Source organism: Sarcophilus harrisii, chromosome 1 (genome assembly GCF_902635505.1).
Source record: "Sarcophilus harrisii chromosome 1, mSarHar1.11, whole genome shotgun sequence".
In the NCBI taxonomy this organism is placed as follows: Eukaryota; Metazoa; Chordata; class Mammalia; order Dasyuromorphia; family Dasyuridae; genus Sarcophilus; species Sarcophilus harrisii.
The window spans coordinates 463,260,332-463,280,561 of record NC_045426.1 but is presented as its reverse complement, the minus strand read 5'-3'; the positions used below and the strand labels follow the sequence as shown (position 1 = coordinate 463,280,561).

General features: G+C 34.3%; 1 protein-coding gene across 1 annotated transcript in view; it reads right to left on the bottom strand.

Annotated features, from left to right (window-relative positions):
* Nucleotides 1-20,230, bottom strand: part of TOX (thymocyte selection associated high mobility group box) — a 357,348-nt gene that overhangs the window by 24,684 nt on the left and 312,434 nt on the right. Inside the window, exon 6 of the mRNA XM_003759752.4 lies at nucleotides 6,540-6,620. Within this exon, the coding sequence (XP_003759800.1) occupies nucleotides 6,540-6,620 (81 nt within the window). The remainder of the gene's footprint in view (nucleotides 1-6,539; nucleotides 6,621-20,230) is intronic.

Genomic DNA, 20,230 nt, shown 5'->3' with positions numbered 1-20,230 from the left:
CATGTCATTCTCTTTATGTTAGGATTTTCCACCATCTTGCGTAGTGGAGGAATGTCAAACATGTGGCCCATGGGTGCTGGAACCAGATTAAAATTTCATTGGAAAGTAACAAAATAAACAGAAAGATAATAAAACAGATAATATTACATTTTAAAATTAAATCAGCTTGTGACACAGGGATCCTTATGTACAGATTAGTAGCCCTATTTTCTATTTGAGTTTGACATCATTGGTAAAGTGGAAAGAATACTGGATTTGGGTTTAAACCATACACTTATTATTTGCTATCTATCTCGTAGGCAAATCACATTAGCTTCAGTTCCCTCAAAGGTCTTTTCTAGCTCAAAATCTATGCTCCTTTAATCCCATGAGATAATGAGAAGACAAGTTCTTTAAAGTTAGAATGGCATCTCACAAATGAATGCATACCTCCAGGTGATGTTGTCTCTTGCAAGGAAATATCTTTAGAGGCCATAAACACCTGAGAATGTTGACAGTTCTCCAAACTTTTTTTAGAAAGATGTTTTGAAATTGCTTTCCTGGCTATTGGCCATGCTTTTAAGTATTCTGATGATTTTTCATCCTTTGAGGATGTATTTAATTTTCAGGAACTTTCCAAAAACCTTGTGGAACCAAATCAGTTGCTCAGATAGATGATTGAATTGGTAAAATTGTTTTGGGTCAATAATGCAGTGTGATTAGGAAGTAAGGATACTTGTTTTATAGACAGACTTATAGGCTCTCTTTGAGGGCAAATCCAAAAGCAGAGGTAGGTTCCAAATTTGGTATAATGGCAACATCATTGAAATTAAAATGTTTTTTCAAATACTGCTTTAAAGTTTATAAAGCATTTTGCCTAATGCTATCTCACTGATCTGCATGCCCATGTTCTTTAGATGAATGCTATATTGATCTAGCTTCCTATATAAATATAATATAGATAAACCAATATAGCTTTATCCCCATATTATAAATGAATAAACTGAGGCTGAGAGCAGTTAAATGCCCTGCTTGACATCATATGGTTGTCCAAGACAGGACTCAAACTTAAGTATTCTTGGTATGAGACACACACCTACTGTACTACAGCTTTTTAACACATGTATAATCTCCCAAGATAATTTTGGAAGACAACAATGGAGCATACTTATTTTCTTAAAGCACTGGTCTGTGTAATGCTTTCAAAAGATTATCCTTGATAACATCTGGACTTGTCCCTTCCCACTCCTCAACCTCTCAATTTACATTCCTTTTCCCTTTGTTTCAACTCCAGGAATCACATGGTACTAATTATAATTGCCAGGATATCCTGGCAACTTTGTGTTTCAGCACCCACTTGTTACTTCCTTGGTTCTTTTCTGTATTACTTCTACGTTGATTAATGATTAATTAATGATTAAAAAATAATAAAAATGCCAGAAATTTAAGATGTTCTAGCAAGGAAATCCTTCCTTCTCTCAATATGCCATACACTTAGCAAAATGATTTTCTCATCTTTAGTATCATTTCCTATCATTTTCTTATTTCCTATCTCTTCCCCTATAGAATAGTCGATAGCAGGGGCAAGCAAAGTCAATTATTAGGAGTCATGGATGATTCATTGTATTCAGTCTAACTTATTATCATGACTAGAAAAACAACTCAAAGAACATTTCATGGAATCTTTTCTGTATGAGAAAAGCAATGTTCATTCATTTGAACTTTGGTTTTGAGCCTCAAATTTCTTATATAATTTCTTTTAGACCTCAATTTATTTCAGGTCAAAATAGATCAGAAAGGTCACCCACATTAATTGAATAGTATTCCCTTTAACAAAATAATCTAATAACTTCAAAGAGGGTATTATTAATCTTTGGGCTTTATTTCAGGAGTTGTTCCCATCTTTAATAAGGATATCAGCACTCTTTAAGACTTTACTGTTCTCTTTAGATCAGCTATGAGAGAGTTAGGGCATAAGAAAAGTTGTAAGCTTAAGGTGCTGCTAAGGTCCACAATATCTCTGCTACTGACTGGGTAAGAACTGATTTCATTGAAAGGACTGTGGGAAAACAGCCTCAGCCACATCCAGAGACTCATATACTGGTCAGGATGTTATGGTTGTGGACTTCTGACACACAGACTTTTGACTGCAATACCTGTTTTGGTGAACCCATTTAATGTTGAGAAAATACCTATCAAAATTCAATCAACTAACTAATTAGCACTTATTAAACATTCCCCATGTAGCAGCATTATTCCAAATGCTAAAGAATACAAATGATAAAAACAGAACAAGCTTTATAGTTGTTTATACAACAATCTTATATTGTAAAGGGGAGAATAGGGGCAACATATGTATGTGAATATTATGTGTGTAAATATTCATTACATATAGCTATATATGCGTAAGCATATACTCATATACATAAAACAAAAAAACATATACACAGTACTCATAAAGAGATCTTATATGGAAAAGTACTGGAAATATAGAAAGACCAGAAAAAGTCTTTTTTAGAAGCTGAAATGGAACACTGTAAAAAAAAATCAGGAAAGTCTATATAATATATGAATAGTACTAATGTACCAAGAAGACTGAGAAGTCAAGAAAACACATGGATGTGAAGAGCTTAAATGACAAAGGGGAGATTACATTGGAATACATAGATCATCAGAAGTTGATTGGGTGGGGAATAACATGCAGACTTTTACTTTGGGAAAATCACATGCTCCATGAATTGGGATAAGGAAAGATTTGAGGGAGGGAACTAATTTGGAGTTTGTACAACTCCAAAAATAAACATTAATAATAACACAGTTACCTAGTAAAGAACTACAAAAAAAAGATTTACAAAAAATATATTCACAACAATACAAGCTGCACCAATATTACTTCCATTTCCTGGCTTTGTTTCATGAATCAAATATTTCATTCATTACCCAGGTGCCATTCATTATGCATTTTATTTTCTTAATTTAAAATTTAAATTTCTTAATTTAAAATAATTTTCACATTATATATAAACAAGTTATGCTATAAGTTTTATGTGTATGGAGGCAGCTGGCAGAATACTGCATATAACACCGGACTCAGGAAGACCTTAGTTCAAATCTAGCTTCAGTTATTTACTAGCTGTATGACTCTAGGCAAGATTTTTTGGTTTCAGTTTCCTTAATTGTAAAATGAGAATAATAACACCCGTTACCTTGCAGAGTTGTTGTGAGGATCAACTGGCATAGTATCTAAAGTATTTAGCACAATGGCTGAAATGTAGTAGGTGCTATATAAATATTTCTTTATTTCTTCCCTTTCATTTTGCTTCATGGAACAATTTAGAGGGGAATGGAAGCTTTAAAAAAAATAACATAATAAAAAGAGTATTAGAGGGAAAAAGTAATGTTACTTCCTCTTGTTGCCCTTGTCTATTACGAGAGTTTAGACTAAATGATGCTGAAGGTGCTTTCTATGGCTGAAAGACTGGACTTCCTTGCTTCTTTTAAGTCCCAACTAAAATCCCACCTTTACTAGGAAGCCTTCCCTAATTCTTTTCCATTCTAATGGCTTCCCTCTGTTAATTACCTATTTACTCTGTATATAGCTTGCTTTGTATATATTTATTTGCATATGGTCTCTCCAATTAGATTATAAGCAACTTGAGAGAAGGGACTATCTTTTGCACCTTTTTGTGTCTCCAGCACTCAGCCCAGGAATTGGTACACAGTAGATGTTTAATATATGTTTATGGATTGATATGATGATGAGTTGGTAAGTTTTATGAAGTCACCTACAAGGTTATGCTGCATATTTATTTGTCCATACATAGAATCAGGGTAAAGGGTATTTACTCTTCTCCTTCAATTTGTATACATACAATAGATAACTGTACATAAATAGACATTTAACAGCTCCAGCATAATTCCTTACTGCCAAAGAGAAGAAAAATGTCAGAGTAAGCTGTAAAAAAATGCTTGGTTTTTTAAATGCAGAAATGGCGATTCCAAGCATTTATACAAATTGCTATGTACTGTAGGTTGCAGTTCTGAGATAGAATAATACCTAAAGTTGCAACTATGAGCAAATCTAAGAACACTTGTTTCGAAAGTAAAGGCTTAGTCTGTGTTATGGAGTTCTGGTAATCTGCATAGTATTGCCTATAACACTTTGTCCTGGAATTTTTATTTTATATATTGATCTCTACATATTGGAAATAGCCAGACTAAAATTCCATTATATCTTTAAAAAGAAACTAAGCTGAGATGAGAAATGTAGCAAATGAATTATTTCATATTTTGTGTGGAGTAACATAACATAATTAGTATAATCTCAGTGTCATGGAATCGAAGACTTTTAAGTTTGTGATGATGAAATCCACAGGATGAATTTTAATTTTTATTAGTGAAAAACCATTAATTTCACATAATTTTTATTTGATTTATATATTATCGAACTTTCATAAGAGAAGGGCAAAAATATAAATATAAAAATTGGCTCTGATGAATGAATGAATGAATGAATGAGAAACAAATCATAGGTTGATACAGGGGAAGTTAAGGCTTTTTAGGTAATTTGTTAACATTTCTGGTTTGGAAAACATATTTGGATTTGTGTAGTTCTTATTGTCAGGATACATGGCTGAATCACATGTACCTTACTGGGGCTTAGTTTTTTTTTCTTATTTGGAGGATAGTTTACATTTTAATACCTAGATTAAGGAGTTTTTTTTTTTTCCTTTTCCACTGCCAGGGATAGAATAGGAGATCACCTAAACTAACATGGAATATCTTATATTGTAAAATCTTTAATCCATATATCGTAATACTTCTTTATGTTTTTAAATCAATAGGTCCTTAGTTCATTTTGTCTTGTTTTGCTTAAAAGAAAAAAAAAGCAAATATACATTTAATCAGACACTCAAAGACAAGTATTTAAGACTTTAAGAATGGAAAATTAAATAAATTTTAAAGAAAATTATACATATATTTTTTGTTATATTCAAGTCTGAATTATGATATAACCAACAGCTCCTCTAAGACAAAAGACAGAATATTTGAACCTGTCTAAAGAACCAAAATTAAGTTTAGGGAATTTAGGTGCCTTAACTAAACCTCAGTGTTATAGTCAAGGGAATTATAAAGGTTGTAGAAAGGCACTCAACTTGGAGTCACAAGACCTGGATTTAAATTTTGGCCTTGATACAAGCTATATCCACAAAGATATCAAGATTCTAAGAAAACAGTTTCTTATAAGAAAAAGATACATTTGAATTATGCTGGGAAGGTGTTATCAGATACAATGTAAAGTATCATATCAAAGCGACTTGTTATTCTGTAATAATTTCAGGCCACAGAGACAACACTTGAGAATTTGAGATAACAACAATAACAAGGGAAAGACAGCCTATTTGGGGCTGCAAGTTGCTTTAGCTCCATGTCATGGAGGTGGTCAGTCAGTCACAGAACCAGAGCTCATGTGCAGGCCATGTGACTGAAAAGCCAGCATTCATTTCACCCCTCCACTACTAAGTAGTCCTTTGTTTCCTTTAAATCCAAACAGGAAATCCTGTCTCTTACAAGAAGCCTTTTCCAAAGTTTCTTAATTCTTTAATGACTTCCTATTTATTCTCCATATAGCTCACTTTGTATGATATCTGTTTGCATTTTGCCTTACCATTAGATTGTAAGATCCTTTGAGGGCAAGTCTTTTGCCACTTTTTATATTCCTGGCGCTTGGCACAATGCCAGAAATATAGTAGGCACTTAATGTTTACTGATGAATTGAATAATTAACCTAGAACTTCAATTTAAAATATTCTATTTGCTTTGGAAAGTAAGATAAATTTTCTTCTTCTATGGAGGATTTGCCAAATCCTACACAGCTGAGGTAGAGGTGTCAAATTCCAAGGGTCTACAAAACTCCCAAGATTGGAACCAGATGAAAAAGTAATTTAGAAATGTTTAATAACAAAAATGCCAACAAAATGCAACATAGCAAAGATAATGTTAATTTGTGGTTTTCCAAAGCAATATGCAGTTCACAATGTTCAATTTCTGTTTGAGTTTCATATTCTTATCCTAAAGCATAGAGAGCTTAAGTCACTTATTAAGAGAAGGTGACATCTTAAAACTTGGACCTAGATAGTGATGATTCCAAGTCAAGCTTCCAAACACCAATAAATTCTGTGTCTATATTTGCAATTTGCATTTTTCTCTGAGCATTCACCAACTGAATCATGGAAGTAATAAGCCTAGAAGTGTGTCATAATTCTGAGAAAGTTGATCTGATATAAAAAAATCAACTAGGGGAACCCCATAAAACTGAAAACTCAAATAGATAATTTTTCTTTAAGATGAAGAAGTCTTTCTACTTTGCTTAGGTTTGTGAAACATGAATATCTATTTCTAGAAAAGTGGGGTGTAGTTCAGGATTTAGTTTTCAATTGAGGCAAATGGTTGTAGCAAATCCAAAGAGTACTTTTATGTTTTTTTTTTTTTTAAATCACTATCAAAGTCTGTACCTAGATGGCCACAATCTGTCACAATATGAGAAAATCATGTGTTACCTTGGATACGAGGCTTGCTCTGTATGCAGCTAACTGCTTCAGGTATTCTTTCTTTGCTGCTTCAGTTTTCTTTTTGTAGACCTAAAAGAATAAGAGAGAGGCCTAAATGAGAGAGTACACCTGCTTTTGTTTTCAGAGAAGCATAATTCAAATCAATAATCTTTTTCATGCTGCCAAAAAATTCGTTTCCCAACAGTCACTTAGAAACACTTATTTTATTGAAAGATTTTTTTTTTGAAGACTGTGGCTATGGATTATTACAAGTAAGAGAATAGAGATAACACAATTTCACTTAGATCATACTAAAGGATTTATTTAGGTTAGTATGAGCATTGAGCTAGCTGATTTAGGAAGGATATCCCTTATGAACACTGGTGAGAATACATGCATACAACCAAAGTATTTTCCATTTATATAGCAGCGAGATTATTTGACCAGAACAGTAAAACATAACAGATACATTCTAACAGTATATAAGAAATGGTATCCAAAAATCTTAATGTCTTCTTCAAGTTCACTAACTTTACTGTTTTCTTTTGTTGGTCTTCTACCCTTTGTCTATAGTTGAGGTCACAGAAGTTCAATTTGAATCTTTTTATTTTGGATTGATTTTAAGAAACAATATCTTTCTTCCCATGATAATCTTAATATAGCCTTATGAAAATTTTGAGTACAGAATGGCAATGGAAAAAGATCGTGAGGATTGTGTATGGACCACTTTGCCCTGATCCTCTCTTCTGGTATAAGAAAAGATGGATAGTGCAGTGGACAGAGCATCGGGTTTGGAGTCAGGAAGACCTGAGTTCATATTTCAAGTCATACACTTACTAATTATGAGACCCTGGCCAAATCATTTAACTACTTTCTGCTTCAAGTTTTCTCAACAATAAATTATCTACTTCCTAGGCTAGTTATGGGGAACCAAAAGAGATGACATTTGTAAAGGTATTTATCATAGTATCTAACATGGAGTAGGTATTATATAAATGCTTATTCCCTACTATATTTTCCAAGCAGAAGACTGAGCAGTAAGACCTACTCCACCTTTATTTTAAAAAATAATCACGGCCTGCAGTGAATAAGATTTAGGGCATAAGACAAAGGTCATACTGCTAAGGTGAACAAAGAAAAATCATTTCAGAGTAAAAAAAAAAAAGATTGGTGACATGAAAATAAGTGGGCATCTGTTGATTCAGTTCCTACTTTTTCTGCCCATTTGCTGCTGCCAGTACTTAGAACTTCCCAAACTTTCCAAATACTAGCTACTGTACATAAAACAAAGCTTTTGGTTTAGTATGACTAAATTTAACTTTTTCATATACTGAAGTTCACATCAGGGAGCCAAGGTCTTCCACCTTTTTCTAATATTGAAATTTATGAGTAAAGAAATATTAATTTGGACATGTTATCTTTGGCTTTGGCCAAAACACAAAAATAGTTAAAACAAGTAAACACTGAACACAGGCCTGCAATACAGAAACCCTATTTCATTATTTTCAAGGCAGACAATTGTTAGTGGAGCCTGACTCCCTGCTGTGAAATTCAATATGTGGGAAATACTATTTATTTCTAGGCACTAGTGGTTTTAATTAAGATGGACTATCCCAAGGAAAACAAATGATCAGCCTTGACAAAGGGAATTAGAAACAGGACCCTAATTAATACATATACTAATTGTTCATTCCTTTCCTGGCCCTGTTCCTCACTTCCTCTGGACTTAAAATCATGTCTCTCCTCCTCAGTCTGGAACATCTGGCCATCAAGAGTGTGCACCTTGGAATAGTCTTCAACAAGGCACTCCTCCCATCCATTGATAAGTTTCTCCTGAAACCGCTGTTTTATGAAGGGGACCAGACTGGATTATCTTTAGTCCCTCCTGACCCCATTTTTTGACGTTCTGTGTCCCACAAAATGATACTAGCCTCCTCTACAGATCCCTTTTTGTGTGTTGTTTTCTCCCAATAATAAAAACTCCTAGAGGGAAGGGACTGGGCTTTGTTTTTGCTTCCATATGTATCCTTCAGTGCTCAGCACTGGGTTAGGCACTTGTTAAATGCTAAGAAGCACTTAGTTCCTTCCTTCTTCTTTACTTAAAGAAGGTCTCCAGCACACTAGCTGGACCTCTTGAATTTAGGGAAGGGAATGGGCAAGAGCTGCATTTTTTCATTTTTCTAATTTATAGAATGCCAGTTGGCCTGGGTTAGACTCTGTGGTCCCCTCCTGCTTAGAAAGTAGGTTGCCACAGTCAAAGACACCAAAGCAGAGGAGGCAATACCAAATCTAGCAAACAGCATGCAGACCAGTCCAGCTAGAATACAGAGAGAATGAAGAGTAGAAATGTGAAATTCAGCCAGAACTATTGGCCGGGCCCAGATTGTGTGGGACTTGAAATGATGTCAAGCTGGGTCTTTCTATTATGCTAGAGATAGCAGGGAACCACAAAAAACTTTTGAGCAGAGAAATGTAGTGGGCTTTAGGAAGGCCAATTTGGCAGCCATATGAAGGATAGATTAGAAACAGGAGAGACTAAAAAGGAAGGAGACCAATTAGATGATTATAATACTCTGGATAAGACGTGATGAAAACTTATGGTGGTTAGCATAGGGATGGGGGAAAAGGATTGCATTAATAGAGGTTTTGTAGAGGTAGAAATCAACCAAACAGTAACTCATTGGATGTAAAATCAAAGAGAGAGAGAGAGAGAGAGAGAGAGAGAGAGAGAGAGAGAGAGAGAGAGAGACAGAGAGAGAAGAGTCAAGGATGACTCTCAGACCGCAATCCTGAGTTTAGAAGGCTTGGTGATGTCTTCACCAAAGATTGAGAAATTTAGAGGAGGAAAGCTAAGAAGAGAAACAAGTTTCCATCTAGAAATATATGTCTAAATTCTTTATTTTTTGTAGTCTAGTTGTGTACATCCAATCATTTAGGTCTGAATTAGTATTTATTTTTGAAGATAAATGTCTGCAAACTAAAAAAAATGAAATATTAGATCAAACACTAACACTGCATGTATTTCATTAACTAGGATGTGCTATTTATACAGTCAATTTAGTTACTCAGCCTTCGAGAAACACGTGGTTTCACAGTTATTTGCTGATTTATTTTTCCTTAGGAGAAGCAGATTTCTGTATATAGTTTCTTTAAAGCCCCTCTTCAAGACATAAATTGTAATGAATGGCCTTAAACTGGCAGGGTTTACATTTATTCTTAATACCACAGAAACCTTCTGAGAGGTTATTTCCCATAAAGATAGAGTTCCTATTTACAGCTTGAAAGCAAATATTTTAGTAAAGACATTTCTGATAGTAACACATATTTATATAACCTAAGCATTTCTATTTTTTTTTATTAATAGGGTACTCAAAGTGACCCTCATTCAGGTGATTAGGGTCCATTCAGTTTCCAAAGGTAGTTCTATCTATGTCACACTTTTGTCTGCAGTATTCCTTAAATTGATTGTTATTAAAGAATCAGATAAAGAGACAATCTTCCCTTTGTATTCAGACTTGCCTGATTATAGCTTTTATGTTACTTTTTCATTTGTTGTCTACTAAAACAGCCATACCACCATGGAATCCTTTATTTACATTTATTGACAATGTGGATAACAAAGAACATGGTACAATTCCTTTGTTGAACTTCATGCTGCCAAATTGATAGGAAAGGGTTAATTTCTTTTGCTAACTGTCCATTAACAGTAATGGAAAGGGTATGATGTGGGGGAGGGCTTTCTCCATCAATTTCATGCTGAATATATGCCTGAGTTTCACTTGGGGATCAATGTTGTTATGAAGCACCTGACTAGCATTCATATTCCCATGTTTTCCACAAATGGCTCCCCATTGGCTATTGATGATTGGCTGTGTGGGATCATTCATATAAGTGCCTAAGTACCACTTTAGAAAGGAGTAAACTCATCACGTCACATTACATGGATTGATGGATCCACTTTCTCTTGTTAGCTGTAAATGTTCAGAGGAAGGATTTAAAGGAATGATTATAAGAGACATATTTCTGTGTCAGTATTCAGGGGGCAAGGGACAGATAAGAATGGAAATCTAATGTGGAGTCTATACAGTCTGTTAGGATTTTCACAGATTTGAGAACTAGCTAAGGTTTACAATACTTTGAGTGTTTATTTTACACATTAAAACATTCAAATTAATGAAAGCCAACCTGGTTCCAGATGCTGTTTTTGATGAAAATGCCTTAAGGAAGTCTTCAACATGTCATTTGGCCTTTGACTGTTTATATAAAACTGCTTCTGAACCTTTAAAACTCCTATCAAAGCAAAATTATGACCAGAGACCTAAAGAAGAAAAGTACCTAAAACTGATAATATAATTTAACTCCCTAATGACATTGTTGCTCAGTCTTGTAGGAGACTTCATGACCCCCATTTGGGATTTCCTTGGAAGAGAAAATGGAGTAGTTTGCCATTTCCCTTCCAAGGAAGCTGAAGCAAATAGACTTCAGTGACTTAGCCAGAATCACACAGCTAGTAAGAGTCTGAGATCAGATTGGCACTCAGGAAACTGAGTTTTCCTGACTTTAGGCCTGGGACTCTGTACACTATGGCTGCTCTCCAAATTCACCTGAGATTACAGATAAAGAAACTGAGGCTGAGAGGTTAAGTTACTTATTTAAAATCATTCAAGTGATAAGTGGCAAAGCTATGATATGAAGCTCTGACTCCAAATCCTGCATATTTTCCTTAGGATCAGGCTGTCTCAAAAAAAAAAAATGTTCTCTTTCTCCTGAACAAATAATAAAAAAGATTCCTGAGTTACTTAAGATGTTGCACCAGAGGCCCCCTGGGAAGGGTATGGCTCAAGAAACTCATCTATTGTTAAATGACAAGCTAAAAAGGGTGATGAGGGAATGCACTTAGAAGTGGCCTCTAACTTATGGGAATAACATTCTGTGATGACCACTTTACTTAGCCTTCACATGTGATAAGGATAGGACTCATTTGCAAGTTTGTGATAGAAATGGTTTCTCTATCCCTCTCAGAGAAAGACAAACAATGAAAATGAATGTGATTTATACTCTAAATATTAGTGCTTCGTTGAGCTGCAAAATGGCTTCCAAATGGTGCACAGCTGGTTGAAGTAAAGGGAAACGCTGGACAGGGGAGGATTAGAATATCATAATACATCATATATACAGTTTACTTCAATTTATCAAAAGACTTTTGAACCTACCCTGTATTAACAGATGATATTGTTTGGTATTGTGAGAAAATTTCCATGTCTTCTAGAAATGTATCTCAAGAGGGAAACTAAGGTGTGTGTGTGTGTGTGTGTGTGTGTGTGTGTGTCCAAACTCAGCAAAATGTAATCTTCTGAACCTATGATTCATTTGAAATTATATTCTTAATATTTAGGTATATTTTAATGGATTAGTAGTTCCTAACTAAAATATACCCGAAGGTTTTTTTTTTTTTTTTTTTTTTAATTACTGATTGTGGTGGAAATGAAAAGAAAAAAACCCTCCAACAATCTCATGCTTAGGAAAAATTTTATTATTGTCTTTTTCACCACTCCACTGAGAAAAACTCATATAGAAAAGGAAACTCTTTAAAATCTCTTCTAATCCTTCCTTCCTTCCTCTCTCTTACTTGGCTTGTAATCCATATCCAACCATATTTTATTTCAAGGAAGATTTTATAACAGAAATGAAGGTGGCATAAAATTCTCTACTTAAATTTGTCTTTTATGAAGTCAAATTAGGATTTTTTGGTTAACTTATAATACACTATCCCCAAAAGTTGTATTTGATAGAAAATTTAATTTCTATCATATGAGAAGCATGATAACAATAAGCTTATGGTGAATAATAATTTTAATTTTTAGAGGCCTTCAAAAATTGAATTCACAAGGACTTCTAGTAGACTTAAGAGATGAGCTGGAGGAGATAAATCATCTATTAATCAATAATGTTTCTCTCTAATCAACTATGAGACAGATTGAGTACTAAGTACTGAGGCTACAGAAACAAAAATATAACTGTTCTTTTCCTGAAGGAATTTCATTCTAGTAACCAAGTGTTTGGTACATACTCAAAATACAAAGTGTTCCAAAAGTCTTCAGCTCTTAAACTTAAGAACTAAGCACTAAGACTTTTGGGACACCCTGAATTTCTTCTAGGATACAATAATTTTTATTACAAATGTCCAATGAAATAAATAGAGCAATGATATTCTTCCATGGGACTTAGATATTTCTAAGTCAACTCAAGGTATAGGACACATACATTTATAGCTTGAAGGTCAGCTCATCTTCTCATATTACACTTGAGGAACCTGAATTTCATCTAATTTAAATGACTTTCTTAAGACAACTCTTAATAAGCATCCGAACCAGAATATGAATTAGGACTTGGTGATGAGAAGTCCTTCACATTTTCCATTATGACACAATGTCTCTCATTATCATCATTTACCCACAATTGGACTTCTGAAAGTAACTAAACTAGTCAAATTTAGTCATGATGCAATTTGATTGGGAGATATCTAAGAATAATAAAACCCAAGAAGATCTCAAAACCAGTGTTTACAGAATGATTGTGGATTCTATTATAAAACAGCTGGGGAAGGATGAAGGGAAAAGGAGAAAGAGACAATTATATAGCATTTACTCTATACCAGGCACTGTTCCATGTACTTGACAAACACTATCTTCATTTGCTTCTCATAACAATCCTGTAAGGCAGGAACTGTTATTATTCCCATTTTATAACTAAGGAAATGTATGTTAGGTGACTTGCCCACAGTCACCCAGCTAATATGTATTTAAGATCAATTTGAAATTGTCTTCTTGACTCCAGGAAGCACCTAGCACTCTATCAAGCTCCTTTGTAATGATACTCTTCTGAGACAAGTGGAAAAGCTCTCCTGCCATATCTAGTTGTGAAGGAGACCTTGGCTAGTGTAACAGAATACAGTGTGATGTATTCCCATGAATTATCCTTCTATTCCACTCATCTGACAGTGAGATCTATACAAAGAATTTTTAAATAGGCTTATAAATTTAAACGTACCATTTTAACAGAAATGTTAACAAAGTAATTAAAAGCAACTATAGTCTCAACTGACCTTCAAGTCAATGATAACAGAGACTTGCCAAAGAGGACACATTTTGTACTCTTTGCCCTAAATCTCAAACAATATAGCATAGTCCAATACAATATATTTTTCTCAGGACATAAACATGACAGATGATACCAAGACTGACATACAGAGAAAGTAACACAGGTAACCAGACTTTCCAAAACTGTACTGACTGCTCTGTTCTATAGAAGTATCTTTTGGATCTTTTAGTTTTCCCCTTCTCTACATACCACATTTATAATTAGATCTTGAAGGTCTTTGGTCCATGCTTTTAAGTGTTTCCTACCAGCAAACTGAGTGAAACAGAAATTAATGTTCTTTTTGATCTAATGGAAAGAGTTGTTGCCTTCGTGAGTCCAATATTAACTGTTGTTTCTATAAGGACACTTTTTAGGAAAATTTATATTTTTTCCTTTGAAAATTGGTTATTTGATCATTTGTCAATTGATAAATAGTTAAGGGATATTAATAGACAGTTTTCAGAAGAAAAAATCAAAGTAATCTATAGTTATATGAAAAAATGCTCTAAAATCCCTATGAATTATAGAAATGCAAATTAAAACAACTCAAGTAACATTCACATGACAGCAAAGGAAAATAATAAATGTTGGAGGAAATGTGGAAAAATTGGAACACTACTGCAGTTTTGGTGGAGTTGTGGACTGATTGAACCATTTTGGAGATCAATTTAGAATTATGCCCAAAGAGTTGTAAAACTGTTCACTCCTGCAATAATACCACTGTTAGGGCTGAATCCCAAAGAGAGCAAAGAGAAAAGGAAACATTCTATATATATTCAAAAATATTTGTAGTGGCAAAAGGATGACCATTAGTTGGAGAATGACTGAACAAGTTGTGATAGAATACTGTTGTGTTATAAGAAGTGATGAGAATGATGATTTCAGAAAAAACCTGGGAAAACTTATGAATTGATGCAGATTAAAGTGATCAGAGCCAGGAGATAATTATATACAGTCATAACAATATTGTACCATGATTAGCTATGAATGCTTTAGCTATTCTCAGCAATATAATAATATGGAAAATTCTGAAAGACTATGATAAAAATTACCATACATCTCCAGAAAAAGAATTGATATAATCTGAATGGAGGTTGAAGCATATTTTTTAAATTTTATTTTTCTAGCTTTTTTTTTTTTTAGGTTAAAAGCAACAATCACACAAAGCAGTGGAAATCACAAAGTTGATAAATTAAGGTGAAAGGAATTATCGATTAATTATGATCTTCATCCATCTAACCTAGTAACATTAAAATACTTAATGTCTGCTAAAAGTCATGTGTGTATTTTTGTAAGACAGTGTCCCTCTTTGATTTTCTCCCTCCAAAACTTTGCTCATTTGATTCCCTATTCATGGAAAACTCTTTTCCCTTTTTCCCATCTCTGCCTATTAATATCTATTTCTCTCTTTAAGGCTAAATTCACATGGCTAGTGCCTCCAGTGAAACTTCTCTATTCTCCATGGCTGGACACCTATTATGTACTTATCATATTTTAATTTTTATTATATTTAGCTGAGCATATGTCTAATCACTTGATTATAAACTTCTATCTTATTTATCAATTCTATTCTCTCAATGCTTGGCCTAATGTGCTGCACAGAGTAGATATAATTGTTGAAAGTGGGATGAGTGAATTAAAAATCTCGAGAAAAATCAAGTGTGTGCCTTTAAAACTATGTTAAGTCTAGATCTATTCTTGCAATTAAAACCAAACAGGATATTTTAAAAAGAAGATTACTTTAGAGTCAATGCATTATTAGCAATACTATGATTTCATATATCGCAACTGCAGTATACTCCATGAAAATTCCTATTTCCAAGTTTGATAAAGTGTAGCAGTTATCCAATATAAGTGTCTGATTTCTCACTTTGAGCACACTTAGCGGGAGGTCCACTCCTGTCTGCCATCCTGCAGAGCTGCAGAAGATTCCTGCTGGTTCTTCTAGCACCGCAAATGGTCTTCTCAGGTAAGAGGCCTATTAGACCCTCTTGGTTATCAATTAGTCATAAGAAGCAACAAGTATTTATTGACAGTTTGGTGACTGCACTTAAATCCACAGCAGTATCTTTAAGTGGAAATAAGAGATACCCCATATACTGTCTTTGCTAACTTAAAAAAAATCCCCATTTATCTCTTCTAGTTAGGTGTTTTGACTAAATACCTCAAATAATGACATTGCCTGTGTGGCTGATTAGACATTTAAACCCCATGGAGTCAATGAAAGTGCCCAGCAAATTAAGAATTAACCATGTGGTACATTTTAATATGGGCATCTAGGTGGTGCAGTGGATAGAGCACTGGGCCTGAAAATCAGGAAGACTCATCTTATGACTTCGAATTCAGCCTCAACAATTTGCTGTGTAACCCTAGGTAAGTCACTTAACTCTGTTTGCCTCAGTTTCCTCATCTGTAAAGTGATTTGGAGAAGGAAATGACAAACCACACCAGTATTTTTCCCAAGAAAATCCCAAAAGGAGTCACAAAGAGTTGAACATGACTGAACACAAAATTTTAATGTGTGTGATTTTAAAAGGTGTTCTTTAAATAATTCAAATGTGAAGTCCAAACTTCTCATCCCATTAGAACCATCTGCATTCTGGTCTCATATTGGCTATCCAAGAATCTATTCCAATTAAAACTCTTTACTTCAATCAAATTAATTAATTTCTTCATTGTTACATGAATAGCCTCACTTCTATGCATTTGCAAAAGTTGGAACATATTTTCTGTTTGCCCAACCTTCAAATCCCAGACTAGGAGTTTAGCCCACTTCACCAAGTCTTTCTGATTATTTTAACCCTCACAGATTTTTTCCCTATTCTGATTTTCTATAGCATTTTTGGGGTGGTGCTGAAGAGAGTCAAGGTTGTAAAAGGGAAAGAAATATATTCAATTGCACATGGACAATGGGAAAATTATGATTATAAACAAGGTTTTTTTTTTTAAAGTTGTCTTTTTTTTCTTTCTATAGAAACATTCTAAATTCAAATGGAAACGAATGAATAGGAAGATTAGATGTACAAATATTCACCTTATATACAACTGTTCCTAACTACATCATATGCATAAAATGAAATCAACTTGAACTTGTCATTACTTTAGAAGAACTGCTATTAATTATAATGTAGGAATTGTGTGCAAAGCATACAGCTGTTATCATAGTGAATCTATTTGGCATACAAATACTCATGTGCTTATATAGAATACCTGAAACATAGAAATGAAATATATGACACTATGTTTGCTCAATTAAAATTATTTCCAAATTTTATTATCAGTTTTAGAATGGCACAAAGTGTATTTATTCGGTATTATCCTACATTGATATTACTTCAGTATAGTAACAGTAGATATATAAACTCATTCAAAAGAGTCTATAATCATTGATATGAGTCTTTCACCTGACCAATGTTGTTCACTCCCCTTCCCACTTGAATAGTCAAAGATTTACAGTGGTTGAAAAATTAGTTACCAACATTTTAGTGATGAGTCTCTTTGCACTTAGCTGGACTAATGACCAATGACAAGTTAAGGTCCATTGCTAGGACTACAAGTGGAATTCTTCCACTTAAAAGTAGCAAGTAAAGTTAAATTTTTTCCCTTTTGAATTTTTATCCTAAGTACCTACCAATGTCTTGTACAATGTTGGTATTTAATAAATGTTTATTGAATTGGATTGGTAGGACTGACAAAAGATTGTACCCAAGTGAAATTGCTATCAGGAGACCCATATCTGCCTTGGTATCACAATGAGATTTCAGAAGGGCACTTGACTGGAGAATACTGTTGTCATTTCTAGGGAAAGTTTTTTTTTTTGGGGGGGGGGGAAGATTAGAGGTTTTCTTACTTAAGCAAGGGAGTTTTGATGGAAATACCAAGAGAAGTACACATGTGAATTCTAGAATTATAATAGGCCTTTAGGTAATGTAAGTACTGGTGACATAAAATCCAAGTTCCATGAGATGATAAGGGATAAATAGCATCATTTATCTGGTGGGTGTTTGAGCACCAATGAGGAGTAAATGATTTGATTTTGTGGGCTCAGAGGATTTGTCAGCTGCCTCATAAGTATAATTCTGGCTCTTCATATCCCTGCTGCTTCTAATTTAGCAGGACAGGCTCATAATTGAAGCAAATTAACTATTTACACTTGCCACTTCTACCAGGGGAAGAGGACACATCAGCGGGAAAGAATGAGTGGGAAATTAAATTCTTCCCACTTGTGTCAGATCTGCCCTTATATAAACACATTAACAGTAATTTCATGAGGCGTCAAACATAGGAATAAATACTGCGGGATAAAATAATGAGGTGTTGCTAGTGAGCTGAACCTCTATGGCTAATATTGCTGGATATGAATTATGCAGCCTGAAAGAAGGCATATGTTACAATATTCAAATACTTGCTTTGCAAGTGCTTGCTGATCATTAAATTCTGGAGTCTGAGGTAACTTTATCTTCCTTTTCAACCACAAGGTCTAGCATTTAAGAAACTATCTTCTGTCTGTCTTCCACAAATACACACCGGTTGTTGTCCCTTCTGAATATACCAAACTCTGAATAGGCATTCCATTCCATTTTTAGAATAACAGCATGTTTATTTAGCTTTGGCTGAAGCTTTAAAGCCATTTAACGTAATGTAAACAAGAACATTTTGTTTGTAATTTGCTAAATGTATTACAGCCTTACTGTGTCTCCAATTAGGAACTTAAGGTTCATTGAGTACATTTACATCTGGTTCTGATTTAAAGTGACTTTCCTTTTCCATTTAAGAGCTACTTTGACTTGGCTGAAAATGACCTGTGCGCCCTTTATAGCTATTTGAACCACTCCTGCCTGCTTTAAAGCCAGAGAGACTCTTATTTAATAGGCTTAGTTTGGGCTTCACAGTAGCCAGTGCACATGGGATCTATATTGAGATGAGCAGTAGAAAAGAATTCAGGAATACTTAGATAGACAGAAGATTTAACTGGAACCTCATTTAAAAAAAGAATGCTGAGGATTGCTGGAAATCCAATGAGACTAATACAAAAGATGGGACATAGTTAAGTTTCTATTTTTCCCTCCATACTTTCTAGTCAGTGAAAAATAAGTCACAAAGAACAACATCACATTGATAACTTGTTTTATTTTAGTTTCCCCATCTGGTGCCTTCTTAAAAAAAAAAAAAAAAAAAAGACAATATACTAGCTTACTGAAATGAGCTCTATCTATTGTCATACGATTCATTAGCATTTAAAACTTCCAGTTGGAATCCCCAATACAATTCTGTTCCCACTCCAGAGTCAGCACCATTTTCTAAAGTATTAAAATGAAAATATTTCTGATAAGTACATTTTTCCCCAAATAGCTTAGGGAAGAATTGTGTATGTGCAAGTATACATTATGTACATGTGTAGTTTTTATGTTGCTCAGAAAATTTGATTTCTTTTTTTTTTTTGTTTTTCTTTGAATTCCTTCTTCATGAAGAACTTCACGATGACCCAAGTCTGTCTGTCTGTCTGTCTCTCTCCTTGCTCTTCTCCCTCCCCTTTTCCACCTTTTCTCTCTCTGTCTATCTCTATCTATCTATCTTAGTCCTTCACTCATCATAGATCCTTGAAATGAAAAACCTGTCATTCTCCACAGCTTCTTCTCTTCCATACTCCCCAATGAGGGAACATGTGATATAAACACATGGGAACTCTGTTAGTCATGCTCTCATGTGCAATCAAGAAAACATTCAATTGTAATCTCCCTAATAGCTAGTTTTTCTTAAATATTGTTATTTTCTAAGCCTCCAATAAGTCATCAATAATTTTGTCCATTTTTCCCAGTTTGTGTTTATATTTGTAGCTGTTGGTAATTGTCAGCTATTAGGACAACAGGAGTTACACACAATTGTGGGCCATGGAATCCTAGCCTCCCATTTGAACCAGCTGCCTGCACGATGCCAATTGCATCATGTGGCTTTGTTTTCTAACATGCATATTTGTCCTAAATTTTAGAGCTTAACAGCCTGACTCTAATCTGCTCCAGCAACATTCCTTTAAAAATAAATAACAGTATGTATGCTCTCCAATTTGAATATTAAATGAGGGCAAAGTAGAATTAATTTAGTTTGAAACAGAGATATTATATTATGCTGGCACAGTGAGTCAACATAAAGAGAATGAACAGGTGGTAATACACCATAATAACACTTATGAATATTTTGCTGAAATTCTCATGATGCTGAAATGTAAAAACCAGGGAAGTGCCTTTACTTTATTGGGAGCCTTTTCAGCTCCAGCAGGGCTATCTCCTGAGCAGAGAGTTCTGGTCCCCCAATTGTAGGATGCAGATTTTAGGAATTATGAGCTGGTTTCATCTCTCTAATCTCATTCTATTCCTGAGGTGGACTGGGGTATTTGTAATGTTTTCTGTGGTTGTGGAAAAGACAGTCGTTGTCCCTTTTAAGGTCTCCTTTAACCCCCTTTGTTAGGAAGAAAAGGGAACATTTGGCCATTTTAATGAAGATAAATAAAAACCAAGGTGTCTATTATAAAGAGTTCCTGTTTGTCTGGTGCTTTAAAGTTT